This window comes from Otolemur garnettii, unplaced genomic scaffold, assembly GCF_000181295.1.
Source record: "Otolemur garnettii isolate 467f Iridium unplaced genomic scaffold, OtoGar3 scaffold00020, whole genome shotgun sequence".
Classification (NCBI taxonomy): Eukaryota; Metazoa; Chordata; class Mammalia; order Primates; family Galagidae; genus Otolemur; species Otolemur garnettii.
Genome location: NW_003852415.1, coordinates 323,212 through 342,916, shown reverse-complemented (window position 1 = coordinate 342,916; position 19,705 = coordinate 323,212). Strand labels below are relative to the sequence as shown.

The 19,705-nt window shown below is 48.5% G+C and overlaps 1 protein-coding gene across 3 annotated transcripts in view; it reads left to right on the top strand.

The window, feature by feature from the left end:
- ELMSAN1 (ELM2 and Myb/SANT domain containing 1) overlaps positions 1-19,705 on the top strand; it is a 73,040-nt gene that overhangs the window by 36,812 nt on the left and 16,523 nt on the right. For all 3 annotated transcript variants that reach the window (XM_023511555.1, XM_012803522.2, XM_003786900.3), the window contains exons 2-4: positions 8,441-10,149; positions 10,687-10,980; positions 19,048-19,393. In XM_023511555.1, the coding sequence (XP_023367323.1) occupies positions 8,689-10,149; positions 10,687-10,980; positions 19,048-19,393 (2,101 nt within the window). In that variant the 5' untranslated portion in view covers positions 8,441-8,688. The remainder of the gene's footprint in view (positions 1-8,440; positions 10,150-10,686; positions 10,981-19,047; positions 19,394-19,705) is intronic.

Sequence of the window (19,705 nt, the reverse complement as noted above, 5' to 3'; positions counted from 1 at the left end):
TTTTTTTTTTTTTTTGAGACAAAGTCTCACTGTGTTGCCCTAGGTAAAGTGCTATGGCATCATAGCTCACAGCAACCTCTAACTACTGGGTTGGAGTGATGTTCTTGCCTTAGCCTCTGGAGTAGCTAGGACTACAGGTGCCTGCTAGAATGCCTGGCTAATTTTTCCTATTTTTAGTAGAGACAGAGTCTCACTCTTGCACAGGCTGGTCTCAAACTCATGAGTTCAAACAGTCCACATGCCTGGTCTATTTGTGTCTTTGAATGTGAAGTGTGTCTCTTTATCTCTTGTAAACAGCACATCATTGGATCCTTCCACCAATCCATTCTGTCAACCTCTGCCTTTTAATTAGAATGTTTAATCCATTTACATTTAAAGTAATTATTGATAAGGTAGGATTTTGTGTCTGTCATTTGCTAATTGATTTCTCTGTCTTATGTCTTTTTGTTCTTCTGTTCCTCCATTACTGTTCTCTTTTGTGTTAAATAGATAATATTGATGTAACTATATCAGAAATTGATACCATTCCTGGACTGTAAAATGAGACAGAGGAGAGTAACAGTTAAATAAGATGCTGTCTGCAATGTACTTAGAACAGTGCCTGGCAAATAGAAAACAATGGCCCTTGTGCCTCAGGCATAGAAAGAGCCCCAGTCAGCTTTAGGGCTAGCTGAGAACAAAGCTGCTCCACCCCAGGGCTCTATGGGTCATACTTTCTGAGCAGGAGACAGCACTCTGGCCGGTAGTTCCTTTGGGGAGTAGGGAATGGTGGGTCCTAGGAAACTTTACTGTGCAAGGCCCTGACACTCTGACCCTTCCCTTGCCCCAGTACCTGGACACCTGGCTGCTTGTGAAGCATTACAGATCCCCCATCCTGTACCATCCACTCCTTGGCCAGGCCCATGAACCATATCTCACGGTGAGTTTTACTGCACACAATGAAGTTTGAAAACTACTACTGCTGACACTGACACAGAGGGCAGCAGAGTGTGAAACAGAGTGACTCGGTTGGAGGCTTAAATTGGAATCTTGGCTTCTTACTTGTGAGCTCTGTGACCTGGGACAATTTACTTATTAGAGGTAACCTATCCTCATTTCTCAATTGGGAATAAGTGGTTTTATAAATAAGCAATACCCATACATGCTGGGCATGCATGCATGCAGGTAGTGCTGCTGGTGACTGTTTGATGTGGCACTTGCTCTTTACAAAGGGGTTTCTTTGATTCCTGGATGCAGGTCTCATCCCACCCCAGTCTCTGCAGTTCCACAAAGATGGAAATCACACAACTGGTTACCTAACAAGCAGTCCACTGCCTTATTGGTACAGAAAAGAATTGACAGAGGATTATGAGACAGTGGTGTAAGAAGGGAAAGATTCAGAAGAAGAAATAACAGTATGTGCTAGAAGGCTATTTGTGAGGGGTTAGCCTTGAAGCAAGGCACACTGACAGAGTGGAGGTGGGCTTTCAGGCAACAGGAGCCGTTCCAGGAGAGGCTGAAAGTCAGGGAGCTCCCCAGGGTCACTGTTCTCAGTACTGTTTCTGTGTCTTTGTAGGCTGTGTCAAGAGAGGCTTCTGTGGGTGGCCACCTCTGTATCTTGGCCCGATACAGAGTCTGGCACTGGGCATCCTCAAGCTCAGCCTCCAGAGAGCCCTGCTCTGAGACTGCCAAGGAGCCAGGCCCTTCCAGAGGGGACAGGAGGAGCTAGAGCAGCCTCTGGTGGCACCAGCCCCATAGGACATATAGGACATAGAGAGGGTTGTGAGAAGACAGACCAAGGGCCCTAGGAGTTCCCACAAGGCCCTTGCCAAAGGTTCAGTCACTTGAGGACCTGGCAGCTGGGACATTTGCTGCATCTTCTATGGAGAGAACCTAAACCTGCAAACTTCCACCTTGGGAATCCCCGGTCCTTTGGAGGGGTTGTTCAGAACTGCCTGTGATCCTTTACCACTCTTGCCTAGGAGGGAGACAGCCAGGCCTCCCAAGTGTAGGCAGAAGCTGTGCCTGAAGGTTTAATTCTTTCCTGGCTTTAGCCATGACTCTGTTTTCTCTCTGTATTAGCTTTCCCCATGCAAAACAGACCTGGCTGTCCTGGCCTCCCAGGTGTTTGTGGGGCAGTGGGGTAGGGGACGATAAGGGGAGATGCCTGGATGAAGGCTGGAGAGTACCTCATAAGTTCTGAAAGGATTCCCCTTGCACACCTTAAAAACATCTCAGTATTGGCATTTTTATGTCTAAGCTCATCTTGCGGACAGCAGGAACCTTGACCAAGCTTCTCAGCCTGACCAGCTTGATGGCTGAGACCCATGAGACTCGTGAGTCCTTGGCCTGTCAGCCTGGGCTCTGTGTTTCAGAGCTGAAGTTCAGACTTCATCTGGGACAGCAGGGGCTCCTGCCTGCTCTCCTGCTCCCTGCGGAGATGACATTTGTGGGAAGCAGGTCTACCTCTTTCATATCAGAGTTTCCTTCCTTACTGGTTTGCAAACCCTTTGAGAATAGGGCTTATATGTCCAGTAGCTTAGAGAATGGGAGCCCTGTGGCCTATGTGTGAACTCCCAGTTGGTAGAGGGACATACAACATTGCAGACGGCTATTCTGTGTCCAGAGGGAAGGTTTGTGTAGGACCTGGGCAACTTTAGCTGGCCCAAAGATGGCAGTTCCAGGCCACTTACTCAGTCTGGCTTTAGCCAGAGACCCCAGAGTATCTGAGAGAACTTTTCAGGATGTGAACCTGGACTATGGGGCTAGCTAGGTCATGCTGGACTACTCTAGGGAGGGCCTCTGTTATAGCCCCCTATAACAGACCCATTCTGCCCAGACCTCAATGTCTTGAAGCCCAGCTGTGTCAGGGCATGAGGTAAGCAGACCCACAGGCTATGTCTCCAGCTATGGTCTAGGCAGGGGTGGAAAGGCTTGGTTGAGAAAAAGGGCTGGGAGCAGGAGTGGGGCTGACACTTTTTTAGTTGGTCTGCATGTGGTGTGGTGCAGCGAGTTACAGTTAAGGGGCAGGTGGGATTTGTGGGCCAGCAGTTGGAAAAGGACTTGTATCTAACTTGTATTAACTTAGCTGGAGAGGATCTGTGGCTAGGGGAAGGATAGGGTGGGGTCCTGATGCTGGGATTCTTTACTTTATCCCAGCATTGTAGGGAGCTCTGACGTGTGGTCAGGGAGAGAGACTAGAAGTCAAGACAAGGCAGGGACCTGGGGTGGCAGTGCTGGCTGCGAGTAGTGCCTCTGCCCAGGCATGGCTCTGACTCACCTTGGGCACAGTCTTGAATGAGTGTCTTTTTTTTTTTTTTTTTTTTTGAGACAGAGCCTCAAGCTCTCCCCCTGGGTAGTGTGCCGTGGCATTACAGCTCACAGCAACCTCCAACTCCTGGGCTCAAGCGAGTCTCCTGCCTCCGCCTCCCAAGTAGCTGGGACCACAGGCGCCCGCCACAACGCCCGGCTATTTTTTGGTTGCAGCCGTCATTGTTGTTTGGCGGGTCCAGGCTGGGGATTCGAACCCGCCACCTTAGGTGTACGTGGCTGGCGCCTTAGCCGGTTGAGCTATAGGCGCCGAGCCTTGAATGAGTGTCTTAAGAGGTAAATGTAAGTCAAGTGCTAAGGGACAGCAGTCTGCAAACTCTGTCCTGTGGAGCCTGCTGTCTGCTACCTGTCTGCTTTCCCATGAGGAAACAGGCACATGGGATTTAGTGTGCTGAGCACAGAGGTGGGGACTTAGGAGGCATTAAGGGTTCATAGTGCAGTTCCTCTCTCAGCCTTGGGTCACAGAGTGGTTTCCTGGGGAAAGCAGTGTCTGAGACCTGAAGGGTAAGTAGGGGAGTTGGCCAGTTGAAGAGTGGAGAAGTCTCCAAGGCCAAGGGTACAGCTTGATCAATGACCAGGAAACAAAGAGGGAACGGCATCTTAGAGGCTCTGACTGTAGGCTCAAGCATGCAGAGCTGAGAGGTGGCAGGAGCCATTGTCTGCGGGGACTTGTTGGCAGGGTAGGGATTTTAGACTTGACCTAAGATGGCTTCTTTGGTGTTCAGAGAACTGACCTGCCTGGAGATTCAGGCCCTTGTTAGATACCGTGTTTGGGTCCATCTTGCTCTTGGGTGGGAGGAGCATGCACTCTGACTCCCCCTCTTCCTAGCACTGAACTTGTGGGGCCTGGGGTGGTCCAGCTTGTGGGAGCAGAAAATTGGAGCATTAGCCTCTGAGGGCAGGGGTATCCTTTAGTCAGCTCCCAGCCCCACTGGTGCCCCAGGTAAGCTGGAGAGTGGCCCTGGTCTTTTGGTGGCCATGGGCAAGGCCCCTTTGCATTATGGTGAGGGCTCAATGGACTCTCTTGGGATCAGCCAGTCACTGTTGGGCATGTGGCTGAGCTGCTGATGGCACTTGAAGAGCAGTGTGTGTTCAGGCTGACATCCCTGGGGAGCTGGTGTCACCATCAGTGCTGAACACCCAAAGACCTTTCTAGCACCTTCCCCCTTGTGACTGCACAATATGTGGATTCAGTACTGTTTTTCTTTCTTGGTGCACACTGCTTTCTTCTGTAGAGAGAAAGTGCGTTTCACCAGAGCTCTGCCTGAAAGCCCTGTAGGCGCCAGGTCTTAGTATGGAGTCTTGCCTTATCTTTAGTCTGAGGGTACCTGTGGGTCTGGTCAAGGATTGGTTGCAGCCTTGAGGAAGGAAAAAGTAACTAGAGTGTGGCAGTCAGACACACTGACAGAGCGGGCCACAGTGTCGGGGCCCGTGGTAACTGTGGGTTTCCTTTCACAGTGTTCCTGCATCTGTTGTCAGAGGTTCTGTAGCTGGTCCCAGGGGTAAACTGCCTTCAGGATTCTTCGTTACACACTCTCTTCCTTGCATCCTTGTGGGACTTGGCCCTTTGGTTGGGTCAGCAGCCTGTGGAGCAGGTGGCTTCCTTCCTCTTCCCTGTCATGAGGAAGGGCAGTATGACTTCCACCTGAGAGACAGGGGAGTGGGGGTGGGGCAGAAGAAACAGGAGGAAGTGGCTCAGTCCTACCCCGAGTTGCAGGCTGGGAGGTGCCAGTGGGGTCTGAGGACTGGCAGCCCCACCAGCAGCAAGCAGACTGAGCCCAGCGTGGAGCTGCAGGAGTTGGAGAGTCCAGGCCCAGAGGCTGGGGCCAAGGTGGCCAGTGCAGGAGGAAGTGTATCAGGCTCCTTGCAGGTGGACCACTCTGTGGTGAGACTCCTTCCCTACCCTCCCTGTAGGATCTAGGGACTCTGATGTATTTGGGGAGAATGGGAGAGGGTTACTTGGCAGAGAATCAGGTGTAAGGGGCTTCCCAGTGCCATTGAGGAGGAATATCTGTGTCTGCCACTTTGAGGAGGTGGGGAGTGTGCACAGGGACCTGGAGTCTCAGTGGCAAGTCTTGGGAATAGGGAATAAGGCATAAGAGCTTGATCCAACCCAACAGACCTGGGTTCAAGTCCTGACTCTGCAATATAATGACCATGTGAACATAAGCAAGTCACTTAGACCCTGCACGCCTCATCTTGCTCACCTGTAAAACAGAGGTTAAGATTGTAATGCCTGCCTTCTAAGGCTATTGAGGGAACTTAAAGGATGCAAAGCACTTAGGACCTGCCTGGCATTTGTGTATTATTATTATTGCCATTACTGCTATGACTTAGTGTCCTGCTGTCACATTGTGTCTCCTCTTTCAATCCCCAGTTCCTGGGTATCTTCTTTCTTCTTCCCATCCCCTAGACAATAACCTTTCTTCTCTGGTGGTCCCAGGCCTAAATGGCCATGGCCCTGGCACTCCTTCGCTTTTCAGTGGGCTTGATAAGGAGGATTCTACGGCAGGAAACTTCTTGGATGATTCAGCCTCCTTAAAACCAGGTCCCTTGATTTATTTTAGCAATTTCCTGTCCAAGGTTCAGAAACCTAGTGGTGTTCCAAATGATGGCCCTCCTTTATGTGCAGGGCATAGGTGGGAGACAGACCTGCCGAGCCCAGCACCTCTAGGCCTGACCATACAGCTGCAGGTAAGCCCTTGTGAGACCTGCATCTGTCCCCTGGCCTCTTTGCTGGGCAGTAGCAGCCCTTCCCTGGAGCCCCCATTTACAGACTCCAGCCTGTCTCCTCCAAGGCTTTGCAGAGGCGCTGAGCAGCCATCCCCCTGCCAGCCCCTCCCAGTCCCTCCTTAGGCCCACATTGGCACATGCACTCAGGCTTGCCTGCCACGTGGGCCTTCCGTTGCTCCAGGCCCCAAGCCTGTGCTGTGGCTCGCGAGGCAACAGGGCTGTAATGGGGAAGGCGCCTGCATGGGGGGCTCGCAGCCCCCTGGAAACATGTGGGCCTGCCAGGCTGGCATTCTTTTTTCCTTGTCTCCTGCAGTCGGGTGCTGCCAGTTGGTGCTGGGCCGAGAGGCGGAGCTGGACAGTCCCACCTTGCAGCTCCATGGGGGTGCCGAGGGTGATTTTCAGTTTGGGGGCTGGCTTTTGGGTCTTTGCTTTGAATTAGTTTGGCTGGGGGAAAGAGGACTTGAAAACAAAAGAAAGAGGGTTGTTCCAAAGGTTGTTTCTCTGGCCGTCAGCTCTCACCTCTGACCAAATCCTCTGGGGGCCAGGGTGACTTGGATGCCCTCTTGGTCTCTGTCCTTTCCCTGCCTCCACCTTCCATTTGTGAAGACAAAGAGGGTGTGTGGGAAGGGTCGCTTACTCCCTCCAGGGCCTGGGAGCTGAGGAAGGAAATGGAGGAGGAAGCTACTTCCCTTCTGGGTGCTGGGTGAAAGTGAAAGATAGGGAGGGGCCTCTAGTGAGTCACGCCAGGCGGGCAGGCAGGCTCCAGAGCCGAGCAGGAGCTGCGGAAGCCTGCAGAGGGGCTGATAGCACCATAGCTCCGGGAGGGGCATTCCCGGTGCCGAGGGCGCTGCTGGGAGTGGCCAGGGCTTTGTGCCCGCCCAGCCCCTGCTCTCTGCTTTTGGCAGTTTTCTGGTAGTTTGCTAATCAGGAGCTGGAGCACCTAAGGCCTGAATTTTTTTTCTCTAGGGCCTTCCCCCTCCTTTCCCCTCCTGGTCTTATTGCGGGGGAGGGGGGTGGGGGTGGGGGCAATGTAGCTCCTCTTTCCCCACCAACTTCTTGGGAGGAAAAGAAAAACCTAAACAAATAAAACCTCTCTGAGGCTAGAGAGGTTTTCATACACTCTAGCGGCTATGTAAGTTGTAACCAGGTCTGGGTCTGGTTATTCTACAGCAAACTTCTTAACAAAATCAAATTAGGGCCAGGTGCAAAAGGAGGCCAAGGTGGGAGGATTGCTTTAGCTGGGGAGTTTAAGATCAGCCTGAGAAAGAGACCCCATCACTACAAAAAATAGAAAAACTAGCGGGGCATTGTGGCGGGTGCCTGTAGTCCTAGCTCCCCTGGGACTGGAACACTGAAGCAGGAGGATCTTGTGAGCCCAGGTGTTTGAGGATGCAGTGAGCTATGACGCTTCTTCACTCTAGCTTGGGCAACAGAGTGAGACTGTTTCCAAGGGGAAAAAAATCAAGTTAGAAAACAAAAACAGAAAAACTGAGCACTTTAGTCATGACATTATCATGAAGAAATCTTTTGGACCTAAGTTTTAGCCATCTGTACCCTGAAATGTCTGAGTTCTACTATTCTATGCTGTGAAGGGGGCAGGAGCAGGGTCAAGATACTGACCATCTCCTGGGCTGGATCCTGCCTCCAGCCTGTCAGGGCTGCAGAACAGGTTCTGTGCTGGTTTGGGGAAGACTCTGGCAGCAGAGCCCTACCCAGCAGCTCTTCCCCAGGGTGGGGCCAGGATTGCACACACCCTTCTGGGGCCCCACCTGCATACCTCAGTGTAAAGGACTGTCAGTCTAGCCCTGGGCCCTGCACTCTGCAAGGACCTAGGGGGTCTTCTGCCCCTGGGGCTGCACAGGAGGGTGGCCATGTTGGGGATGACCCCTGTCCTCTCCACTTCCTATGTCTGAGATGTGTTTGGAGTGTCAGAGGAGGTTTGGGCATAGAGAAGCTTCTGGGTATGGTAGGAGACTACTACATAGATGGATACACAAAGAAGACCAGGCCTGGCCGCCAGAGGGTCTGGAGCATGAGTCAAGAGAAGAGAGCTTAATATGGCTTTTGTCGTCACCCCTTTCCCATAGAGTTGGATGTCAGCCCCACTTGCCCCTTAGGCATCTGCACAAAAGGTACAACCATATGCAGCAGTCCTTCAGCCTAACCAGCAGGGTTAGGGGATAGGGCAGGAGGAGAGTCATAGAGTACTCGAGCAATGCTGCAGATTCAGCTGCTTCCTGGCTTCCGTACCGCCAGTGCTGCTCTGTAACCCTGAGCTAATCCCTGTGATATGAGGTGGTGGGAACAAGGGCCTTGGAGGCTTCTTTCTCACCCTTGTGCCAACACCCAGGGAATCCTGGAAGAATGTGGCTGACACTGTTGCCTCTTCCCTCCACAGGCTCCAGGACCTGGTGGAGCATCATGAACTGGGAAGCATAGACAAGCCCAAGAACCTCTCTGGAAGAGGAAGGAAGAACCAGCAATTCTTTCTCCCCGTGCCTGATTGCATCAGCCAACATCTTCCTCTGGCTCTGCTCTGCCCTCATTGGCTCCTGGACGAGGACTGGGGTTTTAGCAGGACCTTTCCCCAGGGGAATGGGCAACTAGTGAAGTAGGTCTCATTGTCAGGGCTCAGCTGGGCACATCATGAACTTCCAGGCCCAGCCCAAGGCTCAAAACAAGCGGAAGCGTTGCCTCTTTGGGGACCAGGAAACAGCTCCCAAGGAGCAGTCCACACCTCTGCCGGCTTCACAGCAGTCCATCAGAGTGAAGGAGGAGCAGTACGTTGGGCACGAGGGTCCGACAGGGGCAGCCTCCACTTCCCAGCCTGTGGAACTGCCTCCTCCTAGCAGCCTGGCTCTGCTGAACTCTGTGGTGTATGGTCCTGAGCAGACCACAGCAACCATGTTATCCCAGCAGGTGGGCTCAGTGAAGTGGCCCAACTCTGTGATGGCTCCAGGACGAGGCCCTGAACGAGGAGGAGGTGGGGGTGTCAGTGACAGCAGTTGGCAGCAACAGCCAGGCCAGCCTCCACCTCACTCATCATGGAACTGTCACAGCCTGTCCCTCTACGGTGGACCGAAGGGGAGCCCTCATCCTGGTGTGGGGGTCTCTACCTACTATAACCACCCTGAGGCACTGAAGCGGGAAAAGGGGGGGGGCCCACAGCTGGACCGCTATGGAAACGCGGTACGGCCCATGATGCTACAGAAGATGCAGCTGGAGGTGGGGCAGCCCCAGGCATCCCTGAATTCTTTCCATGCAGCCAAGAAACCCCCAAACCAGACACTGCCCTTGCAACCGTTCCAGTTGGCATTCGGCCCCCAAGTGAACCGGCATGTCTTCCGGCAGGGCCCACCACCCCCAAACCCTGTTGCCGCCTTCCCCCCACAGAAGCCACAGCAGCAGCCGCAGCAGCAGCCACAGCAGCAGCAGCAGCAGGCAGCCCTGCCTCAGATGCCCCCGCTCTTTGAGAACTTCTACCCCATGCAGCAGCCCTCTCAGCAGCCCCAGGACTTTGGCCTGCAGCCGGCTGGGCCACTGGGACAGTCTCACTTGGCTCACCACAGCATGGCACCCTATCCCTTCCCTCCCAACCCTGATATGAACCCAGAACTGCGCAAGGCTCTCCTGCAGGAGCAAGCCCCACCGCAGCCGGCGCTACCTCAGGTCCAGATCCCCTTCCCCCGCCGCTCCCGCCGCCTCTCTAAGGAGGGTATCCTGCCTCCCACTGCCCTGGATGGGGCTGGCACCCAACCTGGGCAGGAGCCCACTGGCAATCTGTTTCTACATCACTGGCCTCTGCAGCAGCCACCACCTGGCTCCCTGGCACAACCCCATCCTGAAGCTCTGGGATTCCCACTGGAGCTGAGGGAGTCGCAGCTGCTGCCTGATGGGGAGAGACTGGCACCCAATGGTCGGGAACGGGAGGCTCCTGCCATGGGTAGCGAAGAGGGCATGAGGGCAGTGGGCACAGGGGACTGTGGGCAGGTGCTACGGGGTGGGGTGATTCAGAGCACACGACGGAGGCGCCGGGCATCCCAGGAAGCCAATTTGCTTACCTTGGCCCAAAAGGCAGTAGAGCTGGCCTCACTGCAGAATGCAAAGGTAAGTGGGGTGTGGGGTGGGGGCCAGACCTGGTGGGGGTGTCAGGCTGATACAGAGGAGCCTGCAGGACTTTGCTGTAGCCAGCAGCTGCCTATGGGAAAATAGTACAAAGGCCATCCTTCACCTTGCCATAGGGTTCTTGCTTGCTTTTCTTCCAGAGATATTTTTTGAATATTTAGATACTATTTCATATGCTGCCCACTCTGTGGGTCAAATGAAACTGTAAGCCACTGGTGGCCTGACATGGCTACCTGGGGATGAGATGACCTGGCTTCAGAAGGGAGGTTATGGAGAGTTTTGGGGAATATGATGGGAGAAATAGTAGTCAGGGAAAGGCCAAGTTGTCAAACCATTGGGAACCACTGTGGGTGTTTGAATCCCTGGATTAAATGAGAGAGAGAGAGAGTGTGTGTGTGTGTGTGTGTGTGTGTGTGTGTGTGTGTGTTGGGGTGAACAGTCCTCCCTTTGATGAGTCTCCTAATTAGGACTTATCTTCTAAACCTCACTTCCATTCTCTCCCATCCCCCTCTTTTCCAGGATGCTAGTGGCTCCGAGGAAAAGCGAAAAAGTGTACTGACCTCAACTGCCAAGTGTGGGGTAGAGTATTCTGAGCCTTCCTTAGCCCCCAAGCGAGCACGAGAAGACAGTGGGATGGTACCCCTCATCATCCCAGTGTCTGTGCCTGTACGGAGTCTGGACCCAATTGAAGCAGCTCAAGCTGTTGAGGAGGATCGTAAGGGTCATGAACAGAACCCCACTGAGCACAAGCCATCAGTCATTGTCACCCGCAGGCGGTCTACCCGTATCCCTGGGTCAGATGTTCCAGCTCAGGTATGAGAAGCTCCCCATCCAAACACCTCTAGTACCTGAGTGCCTAGGACACTGGGGAAAAGGAGAACAAAGCAGTATAAAGGGATTCAAGGAGTCTATAGAATTACTATTTTCATTTTCCAAACCAGACTTCTGGACAAATTTATATGTGGAAGATAGCAAGAGTGTTTTATAGTTGAAATTGAGACTAGAAAAATCTAGGATGTATGAGTCTCTTTTATTTCAGGTCAGCCAATTTTGATGGGTCAGGCCTTATGCTAGGTACTAGGAGATAGGGATGTTGCTTGTACTGTCATTGAGATGTGTATCTTGAAATCCATTAAGATTTAAGTTTTTTCTGCTTTTTCTTTTAGTGCTGTCATTTTGACTTATGCATTTGAATGCAATTTATTAAGTGCATACTCATTTAGAACTGGTTAGACACTTTATTGTTATAAAATTTCTTTTTATCTTAAGTATTTTTTTTGCCTTTAAAAGTCTTCTTTGATATTTAGCTTTCTTTTGTTTAGAGTCCATAGGGTGTATTTTAATTAATGTATTTTTTTGAGACAGAGTCTCACTTTGTTGCTCTCCGTAGAGTGCCATGGCTTCATAGCTCACAGTAACTTCAAACTCTTGGGCTTAAGTGATTCTCTAGCCTCAGCCTCCCAAGTAGCTGGGACTACAGGCACTCGCCACAACGCCTGGCTATTTTTTTGTTGTAGTTGTCATTGTTTTAGCTGGCCTGGGCTGGGTTCAAACCCACCAGCCTCAGTGTATGTGGCTGGTGCCCTACACACTGAGCTGTAGGCGCCTGCCTGTATTTTTTTTTTTTTTTAAGAGACTGAGACTCTCCCTTTGTTGCCCTCGGTAGTGTGCTGTGGTGTCACAGCTCACAGCAACCTCCAGCTCCAGGGCTTAAGTGATTTCTCTTGTCTCACCCTCCCAAGTAGCTGGGACTATAGGCACCCACCACAATGCCCAGTTTTTTTTGTTGTTGCAGTTTGGCCAGGGCTTGGTTCGAACCTGCCACCCTTGGTATATGGGGCCAGGGCCCTACTCACAGAGCCACAAGCGCTGCCCTATTTTTTCTTTTTTTTTTTTTTTTAGCACAGAGTCTCACTTTGTCGCTCTTAGTAGAGTGGTGTGACGTTCTAGCACCACTCACAGCAACCTCAAACTCCTGGGCTCAAGCAATTCTCTTGCCTCAGTCTCCCAAGTAGCTGGGACTACACGTGCCTGCCACAACCAGTTACTGGGTCAGCTTGCCTGACCCAGTTACTTTTAGAGATGGGGTCTTGCTCTTAGTCTGGTCTTGAACTTGTGAGCTCAGGCAGTCTACCCACCTTGGCCTCCCAGAGTGCTGGGATTATAGGCATGAGCCACTGCACTGACCTGTAGGATCTATCTTTAGCCATCCTTTTACTATCAGCTCTTCTGCATCCTTTTACTTAAAGTGTAAGGTGTATCTTGCAAGCAGCATATAATTGGGGTTTGTTATTTTCTAGTCTTTTAATTAGAGCATTGATAAAATGTATATCTTTCTTGGGTAGCACCTGTGGCTCAAAGGAGTAGGGTGCCAGCCCCATATACTGGAGGTGGCAGGTTCAAAAAAAAAAATGTATATCTTCCTTCTTTCTACTTACATATTTTTTACTTAACAAAAATTATATATATCTGTAGTATATAACATGATGTTTTGATACAGTTATAAGTTGTAGAATAGCTAAATCAAGCTAATTAACATATCCATCACCTTACATAATTACCATATTTTTGTGCTAAGAACATTTAACATTTGCTATCTTAGCAATTTCTAAGTGTATAGTTCACTGTTATTAGTAATGGTCACCATGTTGTATAGTAGATATACTGAACTTTTTCTTTATAATTGAAATTGTGTATCCTTTGACCAATGGTCTCCCAGTCCTCGCCCCTCTCCCTAACCCCTTGTATCCACCATTCTACTTTCTGCTTCTGATTTCATCTTTTTTAGATTATACTGATATACTTGGGTTTGAATTTCCCATCTGCTATTAGCTTTCTGTGTATCCCATCTTGCCTTTCCTATGTTCTCCTTTGGATTGATTTAATTTTATTCCATTTTCCCACTTTGTTAATTTATTATGTACTTACTTAATCTCTCTTTAGTGATTGATTACCTTTGCATTCTTCTTAATGGGATTTCTGCAAGAAAAATAAGTTCTATTGAAAGGGATTTGAATGATTATTTCCTTAATTCTCTGAAGGGTGATACATAGCTAGTACCATTCTAAATACATCGGAAAGAATTTCACTCATTGTGTACAGGGAGTTCCTTGTGACATTAGGGCTTAGTTCTCTGAGAAGGGCTGCTAGAGATTAAAACATTCTTGGCTTACTGAAATCTAATATAAGTTAAATTCCCAAACAATGCAAAGTTTTTACAGTACAGTACTTTATTTTCTATCATTCCCTAATTTGTAGCTATATTGACACATATGTTTTCACTCTCTCTATATTTTAACATCAATAGGACATATAACATTGTTTTGATCAGTTGTTATTTATTTTAAATTTATCCTAAAACTTTCTGTTGCTTTCATTTCTTCTCCTGTCTCTAAGCTTCTGTCTTGGGTCATTTATATATGTGCTGCTTAAAGAACATCCCTTAATATTTTATTTCATCTTCATTTTTAAAGGATATTTTTGCTGGATAGAGAATTCTAGGTCAGGAGTTATTCTCTTTTGGTATCTGAAAGGTATCATTCCATTGTCTTTAGGCATCCATTATTCTTACAGTTGAGGAACCACTATAAGCCATGTTGTTGTTCCTTTGAATGTAAAGTATCTTTTTATCTTCTTGTTTTCATGATTTGGGGTTTTGTTAGTTGGTTGGTTTTTTGATAGTCTTTCTCTGTGGCAGCCCTGGTTAGAGTGCAGTGGCATTATTATAACTTACTATAACTCCTGGGCTCAGCCAATCTTTCTGCCTCAGCCTCCTGAGTAGCTGGGACTACTGGTCCACACCACCACACCTGGCTAATTATTTAGTAGAAACAGGATGTTGCTCTTGCTTAGGCTGGTCTCAAACTTGTGACTTCAAATGATCTTCCAGCCTTGGTCTCCCAGATGTTGTGGGTGTTTTGTCTTTGATTTTCAGCAGTTGTTGAGTTATACTTAAATAATATTTTCTTTGTATTTATCCCGTTTATAGTTTCTAATGCTTCATGAATATTTTTTCTCTTTCATTTTTCTCTCTTCTTCTAGGACTCCATTATTATACATTAGTTAGACCTTTTCACATGTATATCTGTGTTTTATATCTGTCAGGTACTTTCCTATATTTTCCTTTTTTCCCCCACTCTGACCTATCAGTCATTTCACTAATTCTATCTTTGGCTGTGTCCAACATGTTGTTAAAGCCATTCATAGAGTTCTTATTTTTAGTTACTTTGCTTTTTTTTTTTTTTGTAGAAGAGTTTTACTTTGTCGCCTTTGGTAGAGTGCTGCCGTGGTGTCATGGTTCACAGCAACCTCCAGCTCTTGGGTTTAGGTGATTCTCCTGCCTCAGCCTTCCGAGTAACTGGGACTATAGGCATCCACCACAACACCTGGCTATTTTTTGTTGTAATTTGGCCCGGGGCCAGGTTCGAACTTGCCACATATGGGGCCGGCGTCCTGCCCACTGAGCCACAGGTGCTGCCCGTTACTTTGCTTTTTAATTATCAACTTTCCATTTGGTTCATTTTTAGAATTTCTAGTTCTTTGATGAAATTCTTAACCTTGCCTTTTATTTTGTTGCATAAATTAAGTATAGTTTTCTTTTTTTGAGACAGAGCCTCAAGCTGTCACCCTGGGTAGAGTGCTGTGGCATCATAGCTCACAGCAACTTCCAACTCCTGGGCTCCTGTAGCTGGGACCACAGGCACCTGTCAGAACACCTGGCTATTTTTTGGTTGCAGCCGTCATTGTTGTTTGGCGGGCCTGGGCTGGATTCGAACCTTCTACCTTAGGTATATGTGGCTGGCTCCTTAGCCACTTGAGCCACAGGCGCTGAGCCAAGTATAGTTTTCTTAAAGTTTGTGCCTGATAACTCTGTTATTGTGGGTCTGTCACTATTAAGCATTATGTCTTGTTTTTATTTTATTTTTTTAATTTATTTTATTTTTCTTGAGATAGTCTCACTGCGTTGCCCTAGGCTAGAGTGCTGTAGCATCATAGCTCACAGCAACTTCAAACTCCTGGGTTAAGGTGATTCTCCTGCCTCAGCCTCCCAAGTAGCTGGGATTACTGGCATGATGCCCAGCTAATTCTACTTTTAGTAGAGATGGGGTCTTGCTTTTGCTCAGGCTGGTCTCAAACTCCTGAGGTCAAGTAATCAAGGAGTGGCTCACGCCTGTAATCCCAGCACTCATCCCTTGGCTTCCCAGCATGTAGGATTATGGGCCTGAGCCACCACATCTGGCCTATGTCTTGTTTTATTTATTCATTCATTCATTTATTTTGAGACAGAGTCTCATTTTGTTGCCCTCGGTAGAGTGCTGTGGCATCATAGCTTATAGCAACCGCAGATTCTTGGGCTCAAGTGATTCTCTTGCCTTAGCCTCACAAGTAACTGGGACTATAGGTGCCTGCCACGATGCCCAGCTATTTTTGGAGATGGGGTCGTGCTCTGGCTCACTAGTCTCCAACCTGTGAGTTCAGAAAATCCACCGGCCTTAGCCTCCCAGAGTGCTGAGATTACAGGCATGAGCTACCACGCCTGGCCTCTATGTCTTGTTTTTAAATCACATTTTGTTTTCTTGTGTATCTGGTTAATTTTTTTTTTTTTTTTTAGAAACAAAGTCTCACTTTATCACCCTTGGTAGAGTACTATGGCGTCACAGCTCACAGCAACCTCTAACTCCTAGGCTTAGGTAATTCTCCTGCCTCAGCCTCCCAAGTAGCTGGGACTACAAGCGCCCCCCACGACGCCCGGCTATTTTTTTGTTGCAGCTTGGCCAGGGCTGGGTTCGAACCTGCCACCCTTGCTATAGGGGGCCGGTGCCCTATCCACTGAGCCACAGGTGCATTTTTATTAAGTGCCAGACATTGTATATAAAAAGTTTTTGAGGTAATTAAACACCTTAGGTGATGTTCTCTTCCAGAGAGAAATTGTCTTTGCATCTGATGGGTATCAAAGGGTACTAGCAATCCTGAATCATTTCAGTGTAATTATAGGTTGAGGAGACGATTTGAGGCTGGGCTTTATTCCATGTGAAGACTAGCCTATTTCTGATTCACCTTTATTCTGACAGGTAGCTTTTTGGAGTCCCAATCCAAAGCATGGAAGTTTACCAACCTTTCCTTCCTTGGTGAGCCCTAAACTCCAGTTTTTTTTTCTGTTTTTTTTTTTTTTATTGTGCTAGCAGCTTAAGTTTCCTCTTCTAGTAATGGCATCTACCTCTAGGGAGAATACAGCTCCAAATGCTAGGCTCACCTCTTTGGCTTTCCTTTCTTCTCTGGATCTTGGCTCCTTTCTTTGCCAACCTGTTTGCTCTTTGATACCTGCAAAAATGTGCTTTTTTACACTGAGTCCAGATTTTCTGGTTATGCTGCAGTGCAGAGTTGGCCTGCATGCCTATCCTCTGTCCAGAAGTGGAGCTCGAAGACAGTCTCTGCTTTCTGGCATCTTTTTCTCTGGGTGAGGGAAAATTTTGGTAGAGAGACCAGAGGCCTGAGCGGCCTGAGAGTGGGCAGGAAGGGCCTGAGCAACTACACGGCTCAATAGTCCTATTTCATAGATAAGGTAGATGAGGAATTAGGTCCAGAAAAGGCGAGCAGCTGGCTAAGGCCTTACAGCCAAGTACTGGCGGAGCTATGAATCCTCACCTATGAGTCCTTTCACTATATAGTACTTTGGAGGGGAGATTTACTTTTTGTTATTTGTTTATTTCGCTCATTATTTATTTTTCTTTGTATTACAGACATTTTCAATTACATACTAGAGAGAGGTATAATGAATGCCAATGTTTAGCCATCATACCGCTTTCACAATTATCAAAATACAGCCAATCTTGTTTCACCTGCTTCTCTCTGCCACTGGATTATTTTGAAGCACATCCCAAACATTATATCATTCCATCCACAAATACTTTAATTTGTATCTGAAATACACACATAAGGACTCTCATCTTTTTAAAGATAATCTCAATACCATTACCACACCTAAAAACATAGTATGAAAAATATTGTTGGCTGGGCGCCTATAGCTCAGTGGTTAGGGCGCCAGCCACATGCACTGGGGCTGGTGGGTTTGAACCTGGCCAGGGCCTGCTAAACAATAATAACAACAATAACAAAAAAACAGCCGGGCATTGTGGGTGCCTTTAGTCCCAACTACTTGGGAGGCTGAGGCAAGAGAATTGCTTAAGCCTAAGAGTTTGAGGTTGCTATGAGCTGCTATGACTCCACCGCACCCTACTGAGGGTAACGTAGTGAGACTCTGTCTCAAAAAGAAAAAAATACTGTCCAATGTTCATACTACTCTAAATGTTGTATTAAAATACAAATCATTACAGCTGAGTTTATGTTAGATTTCTTGTCTAGTAAGTTTAGGGAAAGTCTTTTGCTCCACAATATTTTTTTCTGTGCAATCATATTGATCCCCTAAGGGTGGAAGAATGAACAATTTCACCTCTTCCTAATCTGTAACAGGGAAAAGAGGGCACAAATGGGTGAAGGACATGGCGAGGGCCTCATATGGAGTCAGGACTCTTGGCTGGCAGGTGTTATGAGAGCTGGAGCTATGGAAGGGAGAGAGCCCATTGTTTCCAGGCCCACTCAGTCAGCCTGGCCAACCTTACCCAGAGGGTTAACCTGGATGCTGCCCACACTGTGGGGTTGTTCTCTGCCTTTTGAGAGAATAAGGATGGAGCAAGGGAAGGCCTCTGTTCCCTTGTAACCATGCTTTTTATTCTATATGCTCCCTTGTAGCCCTGCTTTTTATTCTATATGAAGGACCATGAGACTTACCAAGCAGGGAGAAGTGGGAACTGGGAGGGCTGATCTTTGGCAGCACAAGTGGGCTAGCCTATCATAATAGGACTAATACTCTGAAATTAAAAGTTCTGCAGACAGGGACTGTTCAATTTGGTGGTCTCATGCTCAATTCAGGTCTTAGGATACAGTAGGGGCTTCTCTCTACTGCAGATTGTGGTATTTAAGTAGTGATAACAGCCAGTATTTACTGAGGAATTACTAAGTAACAGGTAATATTCTTAGTAACGTCCATGTATTAACTTACATACCTTTTCATAGCTACCTCATTAAGTAGGCACTTCTTATTCCCATGTTAAAAATGAAGATACACAAGGCCAGGCATGGTGGCTCATGCTTGTAATCCTAACACTCTGGGAGGCTGAGACGGGTGAATTGCCTGAGCTCACAGATTCAAGACCAGCCTGAGCCAGAGCGAGACCTCATCTCTAAAAAATAACTGGGAATGGTAGTGGCACTTGTAGTCCCAGCTACTTGGGAGGCTGAGGCAAGAGAATCGCTTTAAGCCCAAGACTTTGAGATTGCTGTGAGCTGTGCTCTACTGAGGGCAACAAAGTAAAACTCTATCTCAAAAACAAATAGATAAATAAAGATGCACAGAATGATTGAGCCAGTTTAAGTGGCAATAAGGACAGTAGAGCCCAACCCAAACAGTCCATCTTCGGAGCCTGAACCCTTAACCTTAACCCTGCACTCTGGATCTCATACCTTATATCAGGGGTGACAAACTGGCCTGAAGGCCAAATCCAGAGCTAAGAGTGGCTTTACAATTTTACAGGATTATTTAAAAAAATAAAAAGTGAAAGAAGAAAAATATGTTAACAGAGACTGCATGTGGCCCACAAAGCCAAAAATACTTATTTAATATCCCGCCCTTTACAGAGAAAGTTTGCTGATCCCTGCCCTAGAGAAGCTGATAAGAATGGACCTGCTCCCTTTTTCAGGCTTCCTTGGGTGGGTATGTTGGGCAGACTAAGTTCCAGAGGTGAGACTGGCAAGCAGTGGTCAAGACTTCAGTTTTCCTAGGACAGAGGAGGTTGAGCCCTCTTTGGTCTCTTTCCTTTCCAGGCCGAGGACATGAATGTCAGGTTGGAGGGGGAGCCTTCTGTGCGGAAACCAAAGCAGCGACCACGGCCCGAACCTCTGATCATCCCCACCAAGGCAGGCACTTTCATTGCACCACCCGTCTACTCCAACATCACCCCATACCAGAGCCACCTGCGCTCCCCTGTTCGCCTGGCTGACCACCCCTCTGAGCGGAGCTTTGAGCTGCCCCCCTACACACCACCCCCCATCCTCAGCCCTGTGCGGGAAGGTTCTGGCCTCTACTTCAATGCCATCATATCAACCAGCAGCATCCCAGCCCCTCCTCCCATCACGCCGAAGAGTGCCCATCGCACCCTGCTCCGATCTAGTGAGTGACCCCTTCTGAAGCCATGTGGGTGGGGATGGGGTATGAGGTAGGGTGGTTCAGCTTATGATGCTACTGGGAATTGGCCCAACTGCTTGGGTTCAAATCTCAATTCCACTGTATTCTAATAGACCCCTGTGAGCAAGTCACTTAAGCTCCCTTGGCCTCAGTTTCTTTTTTTTTTTTTTTTTTTAGACAGAGCCTCAAGCTCTCCCCCTGGGTAGCGTGCCGTGGCATTACAGCTCACAGCAACCTCCAACTCCTGGGCTCAAGCGAGTCTCCTGCCTCCGCCTCCCAAGTAGCTGGGACCACAGG